The following is a 19209-nucleotide window of genomic DNA, read 5'->3' on the forward strand; positions in this document are numbered from 1 at the left end:
ATGATGATGGGCGTGAATTATTTTAGTAGGAAATACCATATAGTTCTATGAATAATATATTAGAGAGAGTCTAGTCCAGTTGACTCGGTCATGTGTATGTTTAGTCCTTTTTGGGAAAATATATTATAGTTTGGTCCTAGGTTTGGTCTTAGGGTGATGTCATGGATAATGTAATTGTCATTGTGAGGTGATAGAAATATCCTTTTGGGACCACATATATAGAAAAAAGATCAGTAGAAAATATCTCATTCTCAGATTTACTTTCTCTCTCCTCTTTATTTTCAGATCTAGTTTTCTCCTCTCCATTTTTTTTCTTTTTTTTTTTTGCAGACGATGAACATGATGATTAATGATGAAGATTTGTGTGTTTTTCTTCTTTTTTTGTTGCTGCTGGTGTTGTTGAATATGATGGAGACGATGAAGACGGAGAACATGATGATGAACGATGAAGATTTGTGTGTTTTTCTTCTTTTTTTCTTGCTGCTAGTGTTTTTGAAGATGGTGGAGACGATGAAGATGAGGAACATGATGATGAACGATGAAGATTTGTGCGTTTTTCTTCTTCTTTTTTTCTTGCTGCTAGTGTTGTTGAAGATGGTGGAGACGATGAAGATGATGAAGACGACGAAGATTTGTGATGAAGATGTTGTTGTTGAAGATGAACTCGTGTTTTGTTGTTGAAGACGACGAAGATGATGAAGATGATGACGCTGCAATTCATTCCATAAATGGACTCTGTTTTTTTAGGTTTTTATAGGGAGTTCATTTCTGGAATGAACTTTGTTTTTTTAGGTTTTTATACGGAGTTCATTTCTGGAATGAACTCTGGTTTTTTAGGTTTTTATACGGAGTTCATTTCTGGAATGAACTCTGGTTTTTTTAGGTTTTATACGGAGTTCATTTCTGAAATGAACTCTGTTTTTTTAGGTTTTTATATGGAGTTCATTTCTGGAATGAACTCTGTTTTTTTTTAGGTTTTTATATGGAGTTCATTTCTGGAACGAACTCTGTTTTTTTAGGTGATTTCTGAAAAAATAAGTAGAAATTAACAGGAGTTCATTTTGAAGAATGAGTTGCTACAAAAAAAAAGTAGAAATTAACTTGGAAGGGTATTTTTGTCCATTTAATATTTTTAAATAATTATGGACCAAACAGTAAAGGCGTTTTTCCAAAGGACTAAACAAACATGGGACCACCTAAAAAAGGAACAAACGATATTTTTCCCATTATTTTCCTATATATCAATAACTCTGGAGCTTTCCTTTAGCCGAGATTTTTAAAAAGAAAATAAACTTTCTATTTGTATCTGAAAAATGGTGACAAAAATCTCTGATTTACACTTTGGGTTACAAAGGAAAAAAGAATAAGAATCATCATACTACTAGTAACACTACTATCCAACTAACAAAACCTAAACACTGCAATTAGCAAGAGACTGCAGAAAAGAGAAACAAAGAGAATTTCTCCTATATTCAACCAGAACTAGTAACTGTGCAAATTTTTCAACCAATGTATTCACATAATGGACTTAACAATGCTTGTTTCCTGCTTCTGCCTTCTTCTATATCTATTGTTAAATTGAATTTCTCTTTTACTCCTTTGCTCCTTTGTCCACCAAGAAAAAATGATTTCAATATCTTGCCTGTACATGTGCTTTCTTCAAAAATATTTGACCACCTTTTATGGAAACTATATATATGTGCTGGCCTCAAGAACCGTAAAACTGACAGAGACCTCTTAGAAACCGAATGAATTCCAAAACTAAGTTGATTCAAAGGAAGACACAAACTACCCCATGAAAAGATATTTCAAGTCATCAACAGTGAGACGAGTCTGTTGACCACCTGCATCATCCTCCCCAAATGCAGATGCAACCATTGATCTCTTCTTTTCCTGAAAAGTCAGTCCCAAACACATTTAGATCAATCACCATTCAACAAAATCCAAGTTGTAAAACTACAAAATCCAAGTTGTAAAACTACAAAATCCTCTTCAAAAGGTCCCAACAAGAGACTATAAGCTTGTGTTCAGCACGTTGTGAAAGCAGAACATACTAGTATAGACAGAGAAAGTGGAAAGGTGGAACTAAGAAAGATATTGGGAACAAAATGAATGAAGCAAAGAAATTCAGCTTAATTCCAATATCACAACATGTAGATCTCAAAACTAAAAACTAACAATCATATAGGCCAGTTAACACTAATGTAAAAGATGACTTAATCCTGATTATATGTTAAAGTAGCCCCGCATCCCCTTGGGTTCTCTAAATTTGTTTAAGAGTAATTTGTTTAAGAGTCTAATGGTTGAACAACTCTTCCTCTGTCGGTTTTCAATAGGATTGAGGTCCATGGGCTTTAACATTGTATCTGAACAGATAAATATTGATGGTCGAATTTGTTTGCCTGCCAACAGGGTATCATTTACTTGTCTTTCGCCATCTCTCTCAGTGAAGCTGAGTATTTGAAATGGTCATAAGGTGGCTCCAGCACTTTGCCTTTCGTCTAGACCTCCAGCTGTTTATCTGTTCAATGCAACATTGAAGCCACCTAATTTTCTGTTCTCTACATCATTGATGATTATGCACTCCCCTTCCTAGTCAAACTAACCCGGTTTCCAAGTTTTAGGGATTCACCCTAAAATTACAATCTAAAAAGATCCAGTGTTTCTAATCGGCTATAATTTCAACCTAACCTAAAACATGTAACCCTGAAGAGCAAAACAAAAAAAATAAAGCAAAACAATTAGAAAAGTTAAGTATACCTGAAGAGCTAGTATTCGATCTTCAACTGTATCCTTCACAGTTAATCGCAAAACAGAAACAGGACGAGTCTGTCCGATCCTATGTGCTCTATCAATTGCTTGGTCTTCAGTTGTAGGATTCCACCACAGGTCCAGAAGAAGAACATGACAGGCAGCAATCATGTTCAGGCCAAGACTTGCAGCTTTTAAAGACATAATGATAACAGTGACCTGTTACAAGCAAAGGAGGAAATATTCAGATTTAAGGAATCTAATTGAGATTTTGTGGGAAGGATCTTCACTTATTTCTACTGCTGAATTTTTTTTACACGAGGTCCCCTCCTGTTTAGATTAAGGACACATACTGGGCTCTTTAAGACTTATGCTTCCCAATCAGACAGTCATAAAATGCTGAAAGTAAATCCCCGTTCTTTTGTCACTTGCTTGGTGGAATAAATTGCTTTGCCTTGTGTTCAAACTTAATTTCCGTGTACCCTTAGATATCTATACATTTTAACTGTAAAAATAATATGTAAATTAAAAAGATGAAAAGAAACGCAAACAAACCTCTGGAAGTGTCTTAAAATCCTTCACAGCTTTATCCCTAGCGAGAACAGACATTGTCCCATCCAGTCTTCTGTATTGAATTGAAGAACTCTTCAAACGAGCTTCAAGCAAATCCAGCATCCGTGTCCATTGCGAAAAGACAATTGCTTTCTCAGGGACTTGCGAGATTAAGCAATCCGAAATTTTCTCCATACCGAGAAGTTTTTTGCCGATTGTATCACTGGCTAATTCCTTGCAATGAGAATCAGAAGCAATCTTTTCACTAATTTCGGAGGAACTCACTTTGATGGCAGAATTTCTTGGTTTAGAGAGTGACTCAAGAACTTCCATAGCAGCTTTGATTTTGGATGATTCAGAATTGCCCTCTGAACAAGGCTCAAGTTTCTCAGCGAGTTGCAGGTCAGATTTTCCAATAGAACAATCATGACTAGGCTCGTTGGACACAGAACTTCTTAATGTTCCTCTTGAAAAGATTGATGTCACACTTAGTTGAACCTTGCACTGGGTAGAAGGACACTGAGTATCGTCACCTGTGAGGTGTTCACAGATGCATTGATTACAGAAGACATGACCGCAGATAGTAACAACAGCATCTTCAGGGGGGTCCTATCACACAAAACCAAACAAAATGTCAAACAAAAGATTTACAAATGAGAAACTAGAGATAAGGCTGTGTTACAAAAACAAAACAAAACAGACTGAAACGTTCATTTGCCAGCATTAAATTGACAAAAGGAATCAAAGAACTTTTACTGGCATTGGCAACTTGCAAGTACAAAACATAAAACTATCTAAGACTCGGGATCTACAAATGAATACAAATAAATATTGTCAAGTGAGAATGACTTACTTTACAGATGCTACAAATTGCCAAACAACCTTCCAATGTGGTTAGAAGATCCATTTGTTTTTCCCTTGGAAGTGCCTTTGCTATCCCTAGAGAGGATTTCCAAACAGAATTAGAATTATATCCCTTAACGAGAAGAGGATGGTCACAAGCTTGTCGAAGGCGCAATAGCATCAAGAGAATATTAACGTAATTTTGCTTGACGGTCCCAGCTGCTGCATAAACCTGATGATGAGGCAAGAGTACAACATGTTAGAGACCAATTAAAATGTTATCGCCACAGTGCAAGCTAGACTTGAGGCTAATACTACAACAAACATCGCAAAGCTCTTACTTTGAACTGGGCACGTGAATCAGCCTCTAGCTGGGAGTAAAAATCCCGTTCCTCCATCGAGAAATCCACCTTTTTGAGTTCTATGGTTTTTGGAGGTAATGTGATGATGGGCTCCCCGTCAATAATCGTGGCTACAGAAAACATTTACTACCGTTAGATAAGTATTAACTCAATTGCAAAATGTCAGCATTCATGTATTCCTAGTTGCACTCCGAGAAAAATAAACGAAAGCAAACATAGATACGAACTTGTGTATTGGATCAACTGACAGATCACCAACATTACCAATATTTTAGTATAAACAGTGCCAGAAATATAAACTACAATTGACTTCAAGAATTGAGAAAATAGGTAGAATGATACACTAAATGAGCACTGATATTTCCCAACCTGTAGTGTCATCTTAATTATGATGACGAAATAAAACCAAATAGAATAATGCTCTCTTCGAAGCTTAAAAAATACTAAAAAAGACATCTAAGGTATTTGAAAAAATCTTAACACCTGACAGAGCAACAAACTTTCTGAAGGGGAAAAAAAATAGGATATAGCAATGAGGCAACTAAGAAACCCAACAGCTACAAAATGACTAATGACAAGGTGATCATGGGAACAATCTTAAGGTAGCAATACAACGAATACATATAGTGATTGGTATTTGGTGCCAGCAATAGCTCCATCTGAGTGAGGTTATTGTGACTATCACATATGTCTTACCCATAATTATTAGAGATCGCACCATGTGGTCGAGTATGTGCTCTTTAAACATGGTATATCATTTACATTTCTATAATTTCCCTATGATAGGTTTTTTCGGTTCCTTTTCACAATAAAATATATTCAATCCAAGCAAAGCAAGTGACAGTTCTGTCTTCTAAACTGTGATCTCTGTGATCAAATACTGTACCTCTGTGAGGAAACCAGGACATGACAGAATATATGAAACATCAGAAAGGGATTACACCTAAGAGATATGAGGGAAGTCCGCAGGCACGAAAGAGATGAGATACAAACCTCACCCATGACATTGGGAGTTCAAGAATTGCCAAAGAGTCAAAATATTTACTGATCCATTAGTTGGAAGATATGGTTCAAGTAGCCATCTGGAAAAGAATGGTGGCTATCCACTACTGCTGATATCCACCAAAATAAATCAAATAAGATGAAATGCAAAACTGAATTTGATTTTTACCTTTTGTGCGACGCAGCATTATTGTCTTCAGGACAGCTTGCAGCTTCTTGTACCCATGTTCGGAGTTCCGCTGAATTGGAGCCTTTATTGTTGACAAGAATAACTTATAAGAAGCATAAGGGTCGTATCTAAGAAATCTGAAATAGCTATAAAGATCATCAATCGCATTCTGGATGGGTGTTCCTGACAAGCACCACCTTCTTTTAGCTCGGAGTCCCCAGCAAGCCCTAGCAACTTGAGTCCTGTGATTCTTTATGCTCTGGGCTTCGTCCAACACTACTCTAAACCATCCAACCCTTGCAAGAGGGCGTGCATCAACATCAAGCAATCCACTATCCATACTGTCTTTATCCTTCCTATTTTTCTTACCTGAACTTGGAGGATACTTCCTCTTTTTATTGGAAGACAGTCCCACTAGAGAATTATCACCAGCTTGTCGCTTCCCTTTCTCCTCATCATCTTTGTCAACAAGTGGCTGCTTCGGAACCTCCATGCTTACAATTGAGTATGTCGTGAGGACAACATCATATTTGGCCAGCTCAAAAGGATCTCTAGTGCGGTTACTTCCATGATATACGAGAACAGAAAGGTTAGCTTCTTTTCTGACCTTAGTATGCAGCTCATCAGCCCATTGCCGAAGGACACTTGTTGGACACACAACCAGTGTCCCAGCAGCTGGCCTACCCTTCCTCAGAACAAAAGCATTCTCACAGTTTCTAAGATTTTTATTTTTATTCACTATGTCATGACCAGAATAACCATCTTCCTTACTTTCGTCAAGGTCCACAACACCATTCTCGTCGTCCAAGTTCAAGGCTTCAGACTCCTCTTCCTTCACAACCATGGAAGTCACTTTGGAAGATGGAGATCTTTCCTTCAGTATCAGTGCAATTGTTGATATTGTTTTTCCCAAACCCTGTCAGACAGTGATCAAACAAGATATAATTACTTCTTTTTCTTGATAATGAAACTTCAAAAAAGGTCAAGGAATAGAGATCACTATGAAACTAAACCTGATCATCTGCAAGTATTCCTCCAGAGCAGTGATAGCTGGCTGTTTCCTTTTGGACCATCCAGGATAAAGCAATTCGCTGCCCAGAAAAGCTTCAACATTATATTGATTGGATAGCATAAGAAATACTTGGGTAACAATTGTATATTTATATCGTAATGGATGACATCTTGGCAGAGAGGGTATATATGCAAGCCATTAATATCAGCAACAATTAAGAAGACAAGGCACACCACAAAATGAATACATTATATTAGATCGAGTTTTGAATCAGAAGACTAGTGGACCACTAACTGGGGGAGTACTTGCTGCAGGCCGGTACTGAGCCCAACATATGGACTATTAGTCATTGCCAAACAAAGTCAATAATTGGGCGACACCCTCTCACCCCTAAACCACCCTCACACCAGAAATGAGTCTCCCACTAAACCAAGAGCACTTGTGCGCATAAGGAAACAAAGAGTACTAAATCGATACCTGATGTCTCAAGAGAGGAACAGCCAAAACACCATCTGGTGGACTAGCTTCTGTCTTGGGCTGAGAAAGATCCTGCAGTGATCAAATCCTTAGTTCAATATTTCAAAGCACCCCACACAAATTGTTAAGCAAAACCAGAGGATTGGTCAAAAAGATAACAGTTATGAAAAAGAAAAAAAAAAAAATTTGGTACACTGAAACTGCAGTTTCATGGCACCCCATAATTCTAAATCAACAGGCTTGACAAAGGTATGCTATATAAAATTGTTTTTTCCAATCTTTTGGCCTTGCCTACTGTCTTTTCACAGACCCCGTCAGGACCACAAAAGAAAATTTGTGCCATGCTTAACGCTAAATAGAACATAAAAGATTTTGAGTATTAGGCATAAATAAGAATTTAAAAACTATGCAGGACATAAATTGGACATATATTTCAACACGTTCTACTTCCAGTATTATTACTAAACACATGTTGGTGATAATTACCTGCACTGCAGCTCTAAAAACAACCCTTTCATCAATTGCATTAATCCGCGTGACTCCCATTTCTGGGTTAATGGAGTCATTGAATCCAGAAGAGTGAGCTGTAACGAGAGATTTTCCATGCACTAAAACTGAAGCTGGAGTTCTGGGGTCACTGATGTCTTCAAGGATGCATAAATCAGCATCATCCTCAATGCAAATTATGTCCCTTTCACTTGAAGCCAACGAGTGAAAGGCATTGTTACTAGAAGGCCCATTGATACCAACTGGTGAAGGGCAGTACTTAACACGTTTACTGATGGCATCTGCTACATGTTCAATTTTGCCAATTCCTTCCCCAGAAGTGATTTCCTTCTTAGTATAGGGCAGTGGCTGAATTAAAGACCGCGATAGACTTGTAGCACCGGAGGCATTAGAAGAAGGATCTCTTCCATTAATGCAGTCTCTCATGAAGATCCCACTGAGAGATGCATTAGTTATTACTTCCTCTGCTCCTGAAGTAGTCTCAGAATTTGTACACCCATTTTGATACACTAGAACATTATCCACTACCCCGTCCTTAGTGTACATCATGTTCTCTCTCTTAATGGAAGTCGAATATTCAGTGACACATCCACTATTAGCGACAGCACTTGAGACTTCACAAGACACTGCTGCCGAACAATTGTTGCTCGACTTAACATGAGAAACTCTACAATCACTAATCTCTGAATACGGTGCAGTTGGTGGTAATAGCTGGTGTGTATCCATGAACTGAAACTCCATTGAAGATGTAGACGGATTTCTTTCCAGTGATCCCAGATCTTCCATACTGCTTCCACTTGCAGCACTGTAAGTTCCATGAGAGATCTCTGATTTCTCTGTTTCCATCATAAATTGTGTAGGACCTGCATGGTTGAACATTTAAAAAGTTTAGCCATGCATCAACTAAGTACGTCGTACAATACAAATCAGCACCAAATATTGAATGTTACTATAAAACGGTATGACATACATCTCAAATGAAGATCTCCTCCCAGATGCTGGAATTCATTCTCCCCAGCAATTTCACTCTTCACATGCATGAAATTCATACCACCAGAGGAATTTGGAATCTGGTTACCTTCCCCTTGAGCAAGATATAAGGCAGTACTGTAATCCGGTATAAAGTTTGGTATCCTTTCGCAATCAGTGCTCCTCTCCCCCGACCAAATGTCATGTTCTGAATGAGAACTTGAAAACCAATCTCTAAGACTGGCAGAGCAGCTATCAACAGGAGAGTTAGTACTTGATGGAGCTTCATGTTTACTTTGATCATATATCATGCCATCAAAATATCCTGGAGACCCAGTAAAGCAGTCTGATTCCATCTCCGAGTTACAATATGATGGATCCAAATATGCCGGAGGATACCAAGCAGTGGATTCTTGTCCCACTTGATGTGCCTCCCCGCATTCTTGACTACCTGAAAGCAACGCCAAAAAGACAAATGCAAACCCAGATTTGCAATTAGGTCTTACCAATACCTTCACATAGACATCAATCGGGAACAGCTAAGAGATTATAAATACATTATGTGAAATATATAGGAAGAGTCACGGCCATAGAAACCAACCATTTTGATGTTCGGGTGCTCTCTCCTTGTGGACATCATCAGAAGTTAACTCTGCTTGGATGAAGCTTTTACCTGACAGATCCTCTGGACTACTCTGTAAATCACTTTATGTTATTATACGAGTCGTACATTGAAAAGCACTTAACAGTACCAAATGCCCAAGGCAGAGATGGTACTAAATAGGGGTACAAAAAAGAACTAATATCAAACTAATAAACAAGAGTGTAACTGTCCAGTGAAACTACAACAAAAGAAAGATATTTGCAACAAAGAATCTTTTGTGATGCCTAGAAATTAATCTAGGGTGTGATATCATCCCTCTCTCTTGTTCTTTATCATCCCTCGACAAAATTTGAGATCTAAGACACGTGATTTTAAAAGCATAAAACACTACGCCCATACAACTTTGCATTAAGAAACAGCCCCAGATTGTCTGAGCAGCACCAAGTATGTTCTTTAAAGTTTACACGTATATCCTTTTACTAAGTTCGTAAAAATCAGACATGAACAAAAGCAGAAGCTTTTTCGTCTTGAAAATCTCAAGCATAAAAAAATAAAATCTGCCCATGGGACTGATAAAAGTTTCAGTGGTGATATTCTTTGATCCATTTTTAGGTATATAGGACCCATCAGAAGACAAATTACCCTAGGTTTACATACGAGCGAACTTCTCCCTGAATAATTTTAAAATTTGAATTCTATCCCTAAGAAAAATACGAGAGTGGCTATTTCCTAAAACGAATTTGGGAAGTGTTTACAAACCTTGAAATTCGTAGTTTAAAAAGAGCTCTATTAATAAATAGTGTGCTAGTTGGTACATACATATAGAGGATAGAAAGATCACTGCTACATGATAATTCAAAGTGGGAATAAGATGAAAGGAGAGTTGCAATACCTAAGGTAGAGTTGTAAACGTCTCCACGTCAACTAAATAGAGAGATTCAACACCTAGGGCAGTGAACATCTTGAAGGTAAAGTTGCTTCTCTCGACTCTTGAGCAATCATCTATTTCTGTTATTTCTCTTGTTTAGCTACTGTTTATTATCTTATTGGGTCTAAGTTGGTATCTGAGCTAAAAGGTAGTACAGCAATGTTTCCTGTGATGGATGGAAGGGCTTTTGTACCATAAAATCCCGGTATTCTGATAGAATCATTAGAAGAATGAATCAGTGAAAACATCTGTTTTAACATCATCAAATCCACAAGAATTCTATATGGAGAATTGGCAGAACATACATGCTGGAGATGCAGAAAAACGTGAATCTAGTGATGGAGATGGTATATAGATTACAATCTGCATCTTCCAAAACAACTGATATTCAGACACCAAACCAGAATTCATAAAAATAGCTCAGGCCTGTTGGAATTTGTCCGTTCAAATTGGAGGCAATGAGAATTAAGTCCAACGAAGCTGGCTGGACCTAGTCTTTGGAGGTTTATTTCAGTACTAAGAGCAACCACAGTGGACGACCAAAACTAAAAAACTGGACCAAATATCAGACACTATGGAACGGATCAAAGAGCAAATACTAGACTAAAACTAAAAACCAGACCATATTTGGTCTTAAGTTTGGTTTTGGTGGAGCGTAAAATAGGACTACGCCAACGTGGGGCGCAACTTTAATCACCACCTGGTAGTGAGGCGCAAACCAAAATTGCGCCTGTACAAAGCGGAATATGAACCAACGCCTGGTGGGGCGTAGTTTTAAAATGAGCCTGATTTCAGGCTACACTCAAAGTTACGCCTGGTGTCTGTTGAATACTATAACTGATTTTGATCTTAATTTGGAATAATTGAACTATAACTGCCGTGAATAATTGAACTATAATTGCCGTAATTGAACTATAATTGCCGTAATTGAACTCGTTTTAGTGTACTAATATTAGTTAGTGCTATGTATACATGTGCTCGTACTAGTTATTGTATCACTGGTTACAACAGCACCACTGGTTACAACAGCACCACTAGTTATAGTGCTGACTAGTGGACAGTTAATTAGTTAGTCATGATCATGAAGAACTCATAAAACGTAGTTTCTAATAACGCCTCACATGAAGCGGGATTTCACGGCTACGTCCCATTTGGGCGTATTTTGTATTTGCGCCCCATTGGGCGTGATTTTCTTTTGCGCCTGGTCGACCGGCGCAGTTTAGATATTCCGCTTGACCAAATATAATCTTGTACCGTAGCGTAGCACCACGGACTAAGATCAAATTTGATCGTTGTCTTTAGTCTTTAATCTTTGGTTTTACTCGTACCATTGCAGTTGCTCTAAGGGGTTTATCGAGGAGCAAAAGGTGAGTTTTCGCCAGATAAAACTAAGTAAACATGCTCTTATTTGGTGGGAAGCATACACATCCAGCCTGCCTCTTAACAGTGTGCAATTCTGCGGGCCGTGGAAGATCAGCGTGCAAGAATCCCCTACTGAGTGCCGCAAGCAAGCCATGGCATTGAACGTGAATATAAGAGATCCAGAAACTGTTGAAGAATACAAGGTAGGATAAACATTCCTTAATCAGACACCGCTGACACTTTTCTTAGTTAATTGTATGACGATGGTTGCAAGAAAGCTATGCACAATGAGATGATGAATCAACCCTATGATGAGCAATAGGTCTACAAAGAGAGGAAAGGATAGATTATGCAGCAGCAAGCCAAGGTGACCACTGTTGTGATAATTGTGAAATTAACCGATGCACTAAGGAAGGATGCTGGAAATTGCATTCGAAGTTGAAACCACCATGGTGGACGGACCGAAAACAGACTACTATACACTTCCGTGGGGAAGAAGACGAGGTGATCGTAGGGTCATCTGAACCTCATACGAAGCTGGAAATGGTGAAAAGAAAATAGGTTGCAGCTGCAGCGAAGGAACAGAAAGTTGCTCTTGCTCTGGCCACTCACACCCAGAGCTACAAAAGAAGCTCAATTATTGGTCTGACGCTTTAAAGGGACCAGAAGCCTTCTGATGGAGATGGTATAATCCAATTTTAAGTGCATAACCCATCAGAAAACCCAATACCTAGGCTTTAGACTATTCCCCATGCATATTGACTAGTTCTGCATTTGCAGCTATTAGAAGTTCTCTATATAACCATTGTCTATCGAAGTCTAATAATGTCGAATTACCAATTTCATCTCACTGAAAACATTTCAGAGAAAACAGATGAGCAATATCCTCTCTAGTGCACGCCACTTTTCAAGTTGTGATCAAATAGAATCTTAAAAATAAAAACCCTAAAATCCAATTTAAGAAACAAAAAAACATACCTGATTATGGTCAATAGATGGATCAGAATCTTCAGAAAGAATTGCATTAAGTGAATCAAGATCAATCGAGTATTTATCCCAGTCATTAGTTTCCAAATCACCAGTAGACCAGAAATCAAGATTATTATTCTCAGTCTTCAACATCTTGATAAAAATCTCATGAGAGGAGTAGTAAAAAAGTAATAACGAACCCTAAATATACCAAAATTGATTTCACACAGAAAAACCCTAGAATTTTACAACGAGTGATTTCGTGGTATTGAAGGGAAAGTTCGTTTTTTTGTTTTTTTTTTTTTAGAATAAAACGCGACTTGGTATTGGAGAGAGGAGAGGAGAAGACGACCAAGGCGCGAACGTGTACGGTGAGAAGGATAAAAGAGGCTTTTGAGACCGTGGGTTTAAATAGAGTGTGAAACCGAGTTTGAGACTGACAAATTTTAGGATAATGTTTTGTTTTGAACCAATTATAACAGCGTTGCTTACATGGAAAGATATAGATATTGTGCCCTGCAGTGTGGGCCCTACCAAATTCTGATGACTTGTTATATAAGGGAAACGATATTTCAGGTTCCCATTTGAATTTTGAAATTTTCAACCGGGACCGGGTGGGGTGAAATATTCGTCTCATTTCGGGAAATTGGTACAGTGATGTACAAACGGATCTGGTCACTGTTACGCGTCCCACCAGCTCATTTATTAGCGAGCCAAGGTATTCATATTTTTGGAAAGTAGGGAATTTGCTGGAAACTGGCAGGTGTTTGGATTTACTTTGAAAAGGTAAATGCTCTGCTTAGTTAGGTTGAAAAATTAAAAGTTAGTTTGATTTTTATGACGTAAGGAAAATAAAAATTGATCAAAGCCATGATAAAATTGGGGTTTGATAGTAAGTGGTGTCAGCTGGTTCATGAGTGTATAAGCACAATAGAAATTCAGTTTCTCCTTAATGGCACACCTTGCAGATCTTTCAAACCATCCAGAGGCATTCGCCAAGGTGATCCGCCCTCGCCTTATTTATTTCTTCTCACTATGGAAGTCCTTACAAGGTCGATGGCAAAGGCAGAAAACTCAAAAAAACTGCAAGGAATAAAAATCTCTAGGAATGCACCACAAGTAACACATCTCCTTTTTGCTGACGATTGTTTATTGTTTGCAAAAGCTGATTTACAGAATGTTAATACTTTGTTGGAAATAATAAACAAGTTCAGTGAAGTTTCAGGGCAGCAAGTGAATTTTCAGAAATCGGCGGTATTTTTTTCCAAGCATATTCATCCCAGACAATGCAGAATCCTGCTTAGGAGATTGAGAATGAAAAGAATGTCGCTAGAAGAGAAATATTTGGGACTCCCACTTTTCTTAAACAGGAAGAAAACCAGCTCTTTTTCAGGGCTTGTAGAGAAGACGAGGTCAAGGCTATCCAGATGGAACGGCAATTTTATGAACCAGGTTGGAAGATCGATAATGGTGAAGAGTGTCCTCAGTACAATGCTATCTCATCACATGAGTGTTTTTAAGGTGCCAGAAACTACAATCAAAGAACATGATCAAGTTCAGCGAATGTTTTGGTGGAGGAAAAAAGATGCGCGAGGGTTATATTTCATATCCTGGCCATCTCTCAGCAAAGAAAAACTTCAGGGATGCATGGGCTTTCGTGATTTATCAACCTTTAACAAAGCACTATTAGCTAAGACAACATGGAGATTATGCATCGAACAGAATCAACTATGGTCAATAGCAATGAAGGGATGTTACTTCCCTAACACTAATGGAATGCACGCAAAAAAGAAGAAAAATTGTTCTTGGGCTTGGCAGAGCGTTTTCAATATGCTCTCTTTCATAAAGCAGTACAGTTTCTGGAATATTGGCGATGGTAAGAAGATATGCATATGGGAAGACATTTGGCTACCAGGGAAGAGCACACCACCAACTCCAGCAGTACCATTAGAAGAAGCGGCTACCTACAAACAAGTCTCAGATCTCATCGATCAAGATACAAGATCTTGGAAGACACAACTGGTGCAGCAAATATTTAGCAGGGAAGATGCTGAAACAATACTCAAAATGCGAATTCCATTGCATTGTCAAGACAGGCTAGTTTGGACCCTAACAAGAGATGGTCGTTTTTCGGTAAAGTCGGCCTATAAAAAGTTACTGGATATCAAACAAAATGGTGCACACACTTGGGATACAGAGGAAGCTCGGTTTTGGAGGCAGTTATGGAATATCGATACACTTCCTAAAGTGAATTTTTTTTTATGGAAGTGTCTCATTGATATAGTTCCATCATATGAACGGATGGCCAGAGTACTAAATTACACAGGAGGAAACTGCAGTATATGTAGTCGAGGAATAGAAACAACAAAACACATCCTAATGGAATATAGTTACTCCAGAGCTGTGTGGTTTACAGTACCAGGAGCTCTTCATAGCATGCAAAATAATGGACTTTCAGTGGGAAGTGGGATTAGAAGATGGTTTCAAGATGAAATGAACAATCTGGTTGATGATTGGCTCGTAAAAATGGCCAATACGGCCTGGGAGATATGGAATGAGAGATGTGATCACATTTTTCAAGAGTTAACACCCAACCCAGTTGGCATTATCAAGAAGATACAGTTTCTGAATATGGGTACAGGAAAAGCAATGAGAGCGAAACACAAGAATATAGCAAACACTAACCCACACAAAATGCCTAATATGTGATGGAATTTTCCTACCGCCCCTTATCTTTCAATATGTTGTGATGCTTCATATAAAAAAAGTAAACAATTATCATTGTTCAGGCATTGGACTAATTGTGCGAAATTTTGCAGGTGCATTCGAACTCGGAAGCTGCACCTATGCAGACGACTATGTGAACCCAGAGCAGGCAGAGTGCGGTGGACTGCTACATGCAATGAACTGGGCATGTAAGAAAGGGATACAGCAGGCGTATTTCGAACTTGATGCACAACTAGTTGTTGAAGTAGTGAACATCGATCTGCACAAAGTTGCTTGGGATAACCAAGCACTTATTCTAGATATTCAGTTTATGTTAAGCAAAAATCCTCTTTGGATATGCAAATTTATTAGTAGGGAATGTAATAACCCAACCGACAAAATGGCTAGGCATGCAAGAGTGCTTAAAATTTCAAACTCATGGATTTCAAATCCTCCCAATTTTATCGCTTCGGCTTTGGAAAAGGATAGAACATCTGTAATTCATTCCACTCATTAATATAATTTCTCTCAGTATCAAAAAAAAAAAAAAGTTGATTTAAATCGATGTTGTTCCAATAAACTTTTGCTTTTATGTTTTAAGAAGAAAAAAAAAACTTTTGCTTGTGGTATTTAAATATTTGGAATTTGAAGTTTTTATTTTTAATAGGCATTTGTTTCTAGCACATGTCAACTTCAGAAGGTTACCAAATTCATATGAAAGAAAATAATTTTCACTACTAGACTGACTTGGAATTTAAAGTTTTTATTTTTGATAAGCATTTGCTTCTGGTACATGTCAACTTCAGGAGGTTACCAAATTCACATAATACAATATAATTTTCACAGCTAGATTGATAGTTCCAATGGAGTTTGGTAATCCCATCTAGCAGCTTTATATTTTTTGTTGAAATCTTTCAAGATGAGTAAAGCGATATGTGCGAAAGAAAGCAAAGTAAGGTAGTAAATTAAGTAAAATATTGTACCATTTATGTTCTTATAACTCATACTCTTTAGGATATCGACTACTTATATTTGATATCACTACCCCATAATTTTACCATTGTGCTATCAGGTTCAAGTTATGGGTACAATACAAACACATGCAATTTCTTTTTTGCAGAGAGTTCAAACAGAAAAATAAATGCACTTGTATGGGATATGAACTACGCACTTATTTATTTGAATCTTATTTTCATACAAAGATTTAGTAAACTCAATCATTAATTCTCTGGGTTATTTGCAACATCAATTCAGTCTACCATTTTTATACTACATCCTTTAATATCGTTACCAAACTTTTTTCATCGTTTGCAAACGATAACAATTACCAACAAGATTCTAGTTACATATAAGAGATATGGTTCATTACAACCGAGATCAACACCTAGGAACATACTAAAATCTTGCCTAAAACCCTTTCTACATACCAAATAGACTACAACGCTGACAGCAAAAAAAACAACATTTTCCAACATCACTTACGACTTATACCTTACAATAACAACAACCAAAGTATTTATACTCAAAGCACAAAAATTGTTCACCACCACTCGCACTACTTCCATATGAAAACTTCAAACACCATCCACACAAACCAAAAGAACAAAAAGGTTATGAACATCCACAACACATCCAAGAACAACAACAACAACAAACATCAGAAAGAAATGTTCAAAAAAAACTTGTTAATCATTTTTAAGTTTTTTGCAAAGCCTATTTACCCATCATTTCCTAATTTCCCGAGGGTGATTTTTAATAATCATCCTCATCGTAGTTGTCTCACTCCTCCTCTTCATATTGTGCACTATACTCACTCTTGGATAAAGTTGCTGACCCATAACAATTCTCATCATCATCTCATTACTATCATCATCCTCCTCCTTCTCTGACTCATTGTTGGAGCATTGCTCGGTTGAACCCACCAAGCGTTGGTATGTCAAGTTTGGTTGTCATATTTTAGTATCAAAACTCAATTAGAGTCGCTTGATTAAATGTACTAAAGTCAACTTCGTTTAGGTTAGACTAGAAAGTCTAGGAATGTTGAGACATACAAGTATTACCTTGAAGACCTGAAGAACGTGAAAACATATTGACTACAATTAACACATCATCCTCCCACTTGAGGTTAGTGATACTGACTTGTTTATTTTCATTCATCTCATTACTTTCAAGTCGTTAAATTGAAAATATAACATGTGAGGCTATATTTAATACTCTAGTATTAGACTTGGTCATTGTATTATGATCAAAGTGTCAAGGAAGAATATTTGATTACGAAGTATAACGTTTATCTTTTGAACTTAAATGCGACCATCGACATAATCTATGTAACTTGTTACTTGATTGTGTTGGATATAGGTGTAATTTCATCCTAGGAAACTATGTTTAATTACATATGTTTAAAGGAAGTACTGAAAACGCGGGGATATAACAACCACACCCAATATTTCGTTCGGCAATCTGTATAGACTAAACTCCAATATAATTCTGAGAGCACCAATTTAAAAGTGAGACTCAATCAAGAAAGATATCAAAGAGATTTATCTCTTTCTCAATACAATCAGTAAATCAACTGGATAGAAATCCGTGAGACTGATTGATATGAGAATAACTTAGATGGTACCAAAGACCATTGGCCGAGTGTCAATCAAGTTCTATCCAACAATCAAGGTCGTATTTATCAACTGATTGATCTACGCAGAACCTGTGATATTTCAATTATATAAACAAATATAATGTGGAAAAGAAATAACACAGACACCAGAAATTTTGTTAACGAGGAAACCGCAAATGCGGAAAAACCCCGGGACCTAGTCTAGATAAACACCAAACTGTATTAAGTCGCTACACACACTAGCCTAATACAAATTAACTTCGGAATGGAATGTAGTTGAGCCCTAACCAAGTCTCACACCGATTAGGTACAGTCGTGTTCCTTACGCCTCTTGAATCCCTGCAGGACTCTGCGTACTTGATTCCCTTAGTTGATCTCACCCATAACTAAGAGTTGCTACGACCCAAAGTCGAAGACTTATAAACAAATCTGTCTCGCACAGATGTATCTTAAAGTATGATTGGTATAAGATAATGAACAATTGAACAACTCTATGAAGAACATAATTAGATTCTTTGATTATATTTGATCATCATAGTTGATCAAGATGTGTTAGATGAATGTGGATTAAACAAAAGTGTTCATATGGCTAACCTTGGTTGACTATTATTGAACCAACCTTATGTACACGTTTAGGTACGGTTACCCATATCTAAATGAAGTATATTTCATTTATGTGTGACAAGCTAAGTCCATCTAACGGTGGAGAGATATTTATTTGGTTTCAAGAAAAACTTAGCTTGCATCTTAAATCGGGATTTCATTTAACAGTGAATAATGAATGATTTGTTTCTAAGCTAACTAAGAAAACCCTGATTTGAAAGCTATATAAAGGAGAACTATAGCAATTGGGAAACCTAATCCCCACACCTCATGTGTAATACTAGTTGCGTACTAGAGTCATATCATCATTAACCTAGGTTTTTCCAAAACTGTGTAGGTTAACGACTTGAAGACTTCATTAGGATTCTGAAGCCAAATCCAACTATTTTCTTTGTAGTTGCATATTCTGATCTTACTTGTTCTATCTTATTGAGTACTATCTTCTATAAGATTGACTCGAGATTTATCTCCGATAGGTAAGATATAAAAAGTAATCACAAATCTATTTGTCTCATTCTTTGTGATTCCACAATAACTTGTTCTACTACAATATAGTTAAGTTATTGTGAGGTGATTGATATTTCTAGGTTGTTCTTCGGGAATATAAGACCGGATTATCAATTGGTTCTTGTGCACCTTGATTAATCATAATACGGAACAAAACTTCATAGGTATTTCCGTGGGAGACAGATTTATCTATCAGAATAGACATTCATGTGGGAGACAGATTTGTTTATAAGTCTTTGACTTTGGGTCGTAGCAACTCTTAGTTGTGGGTG

At 37.3% G+C, this 19209-nt stretch overlaps 1 protein-coding gene across 1 annotated transcript; it reads right to left on the reverse strand.

The window, feature by feature from the left end:
- Positions 1 to 1273: 1273 nt before the first annotated feature.
- LOC113317727 (helicase-like transcription factor CHR28) lies at positions 1274 to 12866 on the reverse strand. The gene is made up of 12 exons (XM_026565867.1): positions 12517 to 12866; positions 9246 to 9339; positions 8646 to 9095; positions 7655 to 8538; positions 7169 to 7240; positions 6693 to 6770; positions 5680 to 6595; positions 4488 to 4618; positions 4157 to 4378; positions 3307 to 3912; positions 2761 to 2970; positions 1274 to 1893 (listed from the first exon to the last, which is right to left on the reverse strand). The coding sequence occupies exons 1-12, from the start codon at positions 12658 to 12660 to the stop codon at positions 1789 to 1791; spliced, it is 3912 nt and encodes a 1303-aa protein (XP_026421652.1). The 5' UTR covers positions 12661 to 12866; the 3' UTR covers positions 1274 to 1788.
- Between the last annotated feature and the right edge of the window lie 6343 nt (positions 12867 to 19209).

This window comes from Papaver somniferum, chromosome 10, assembly GCF_003573695.1.
Source record: "Papaver somniferum cultivar HN1 chromosome 10, ASM357369v1, whole genome shotgun sequence".
Lineage (NCBI taxonomy): Eukaryota > Viridiplantae > Streptophyta > Magnoliopsida > Ranunculales > Papaveraceae > Papaver > Papaver somniferum.

What these genes read in the sequence shown, in the direction of transcription:
- LOC113317727 (XM_026565867.1), bottom strand. Translation starts at nt 12,660, where the DNA reads ATGTTGAAGACTGAGAATAATAATCTTGATTTCTGGTCTACTGGTGAT. An exon ending in AGCACCCGAACATCAAAATG is followed by an intron (nt 9,096 to 9,245) that starts GTTGGTTTCTAT and finishes CGTTGCTTTCAG; the next exon opens with GTAGTCAAGAATGCGGGGAG. An exon ending in CAATTTGTAGCATCTGTAAA is followed by an intron (nt 3,913 to 4,156) that starts GTAAGTCATTCT and finishes TTTGTGTGATAG; the next exon opens with GACCCCCCTGAAGATGCTGT.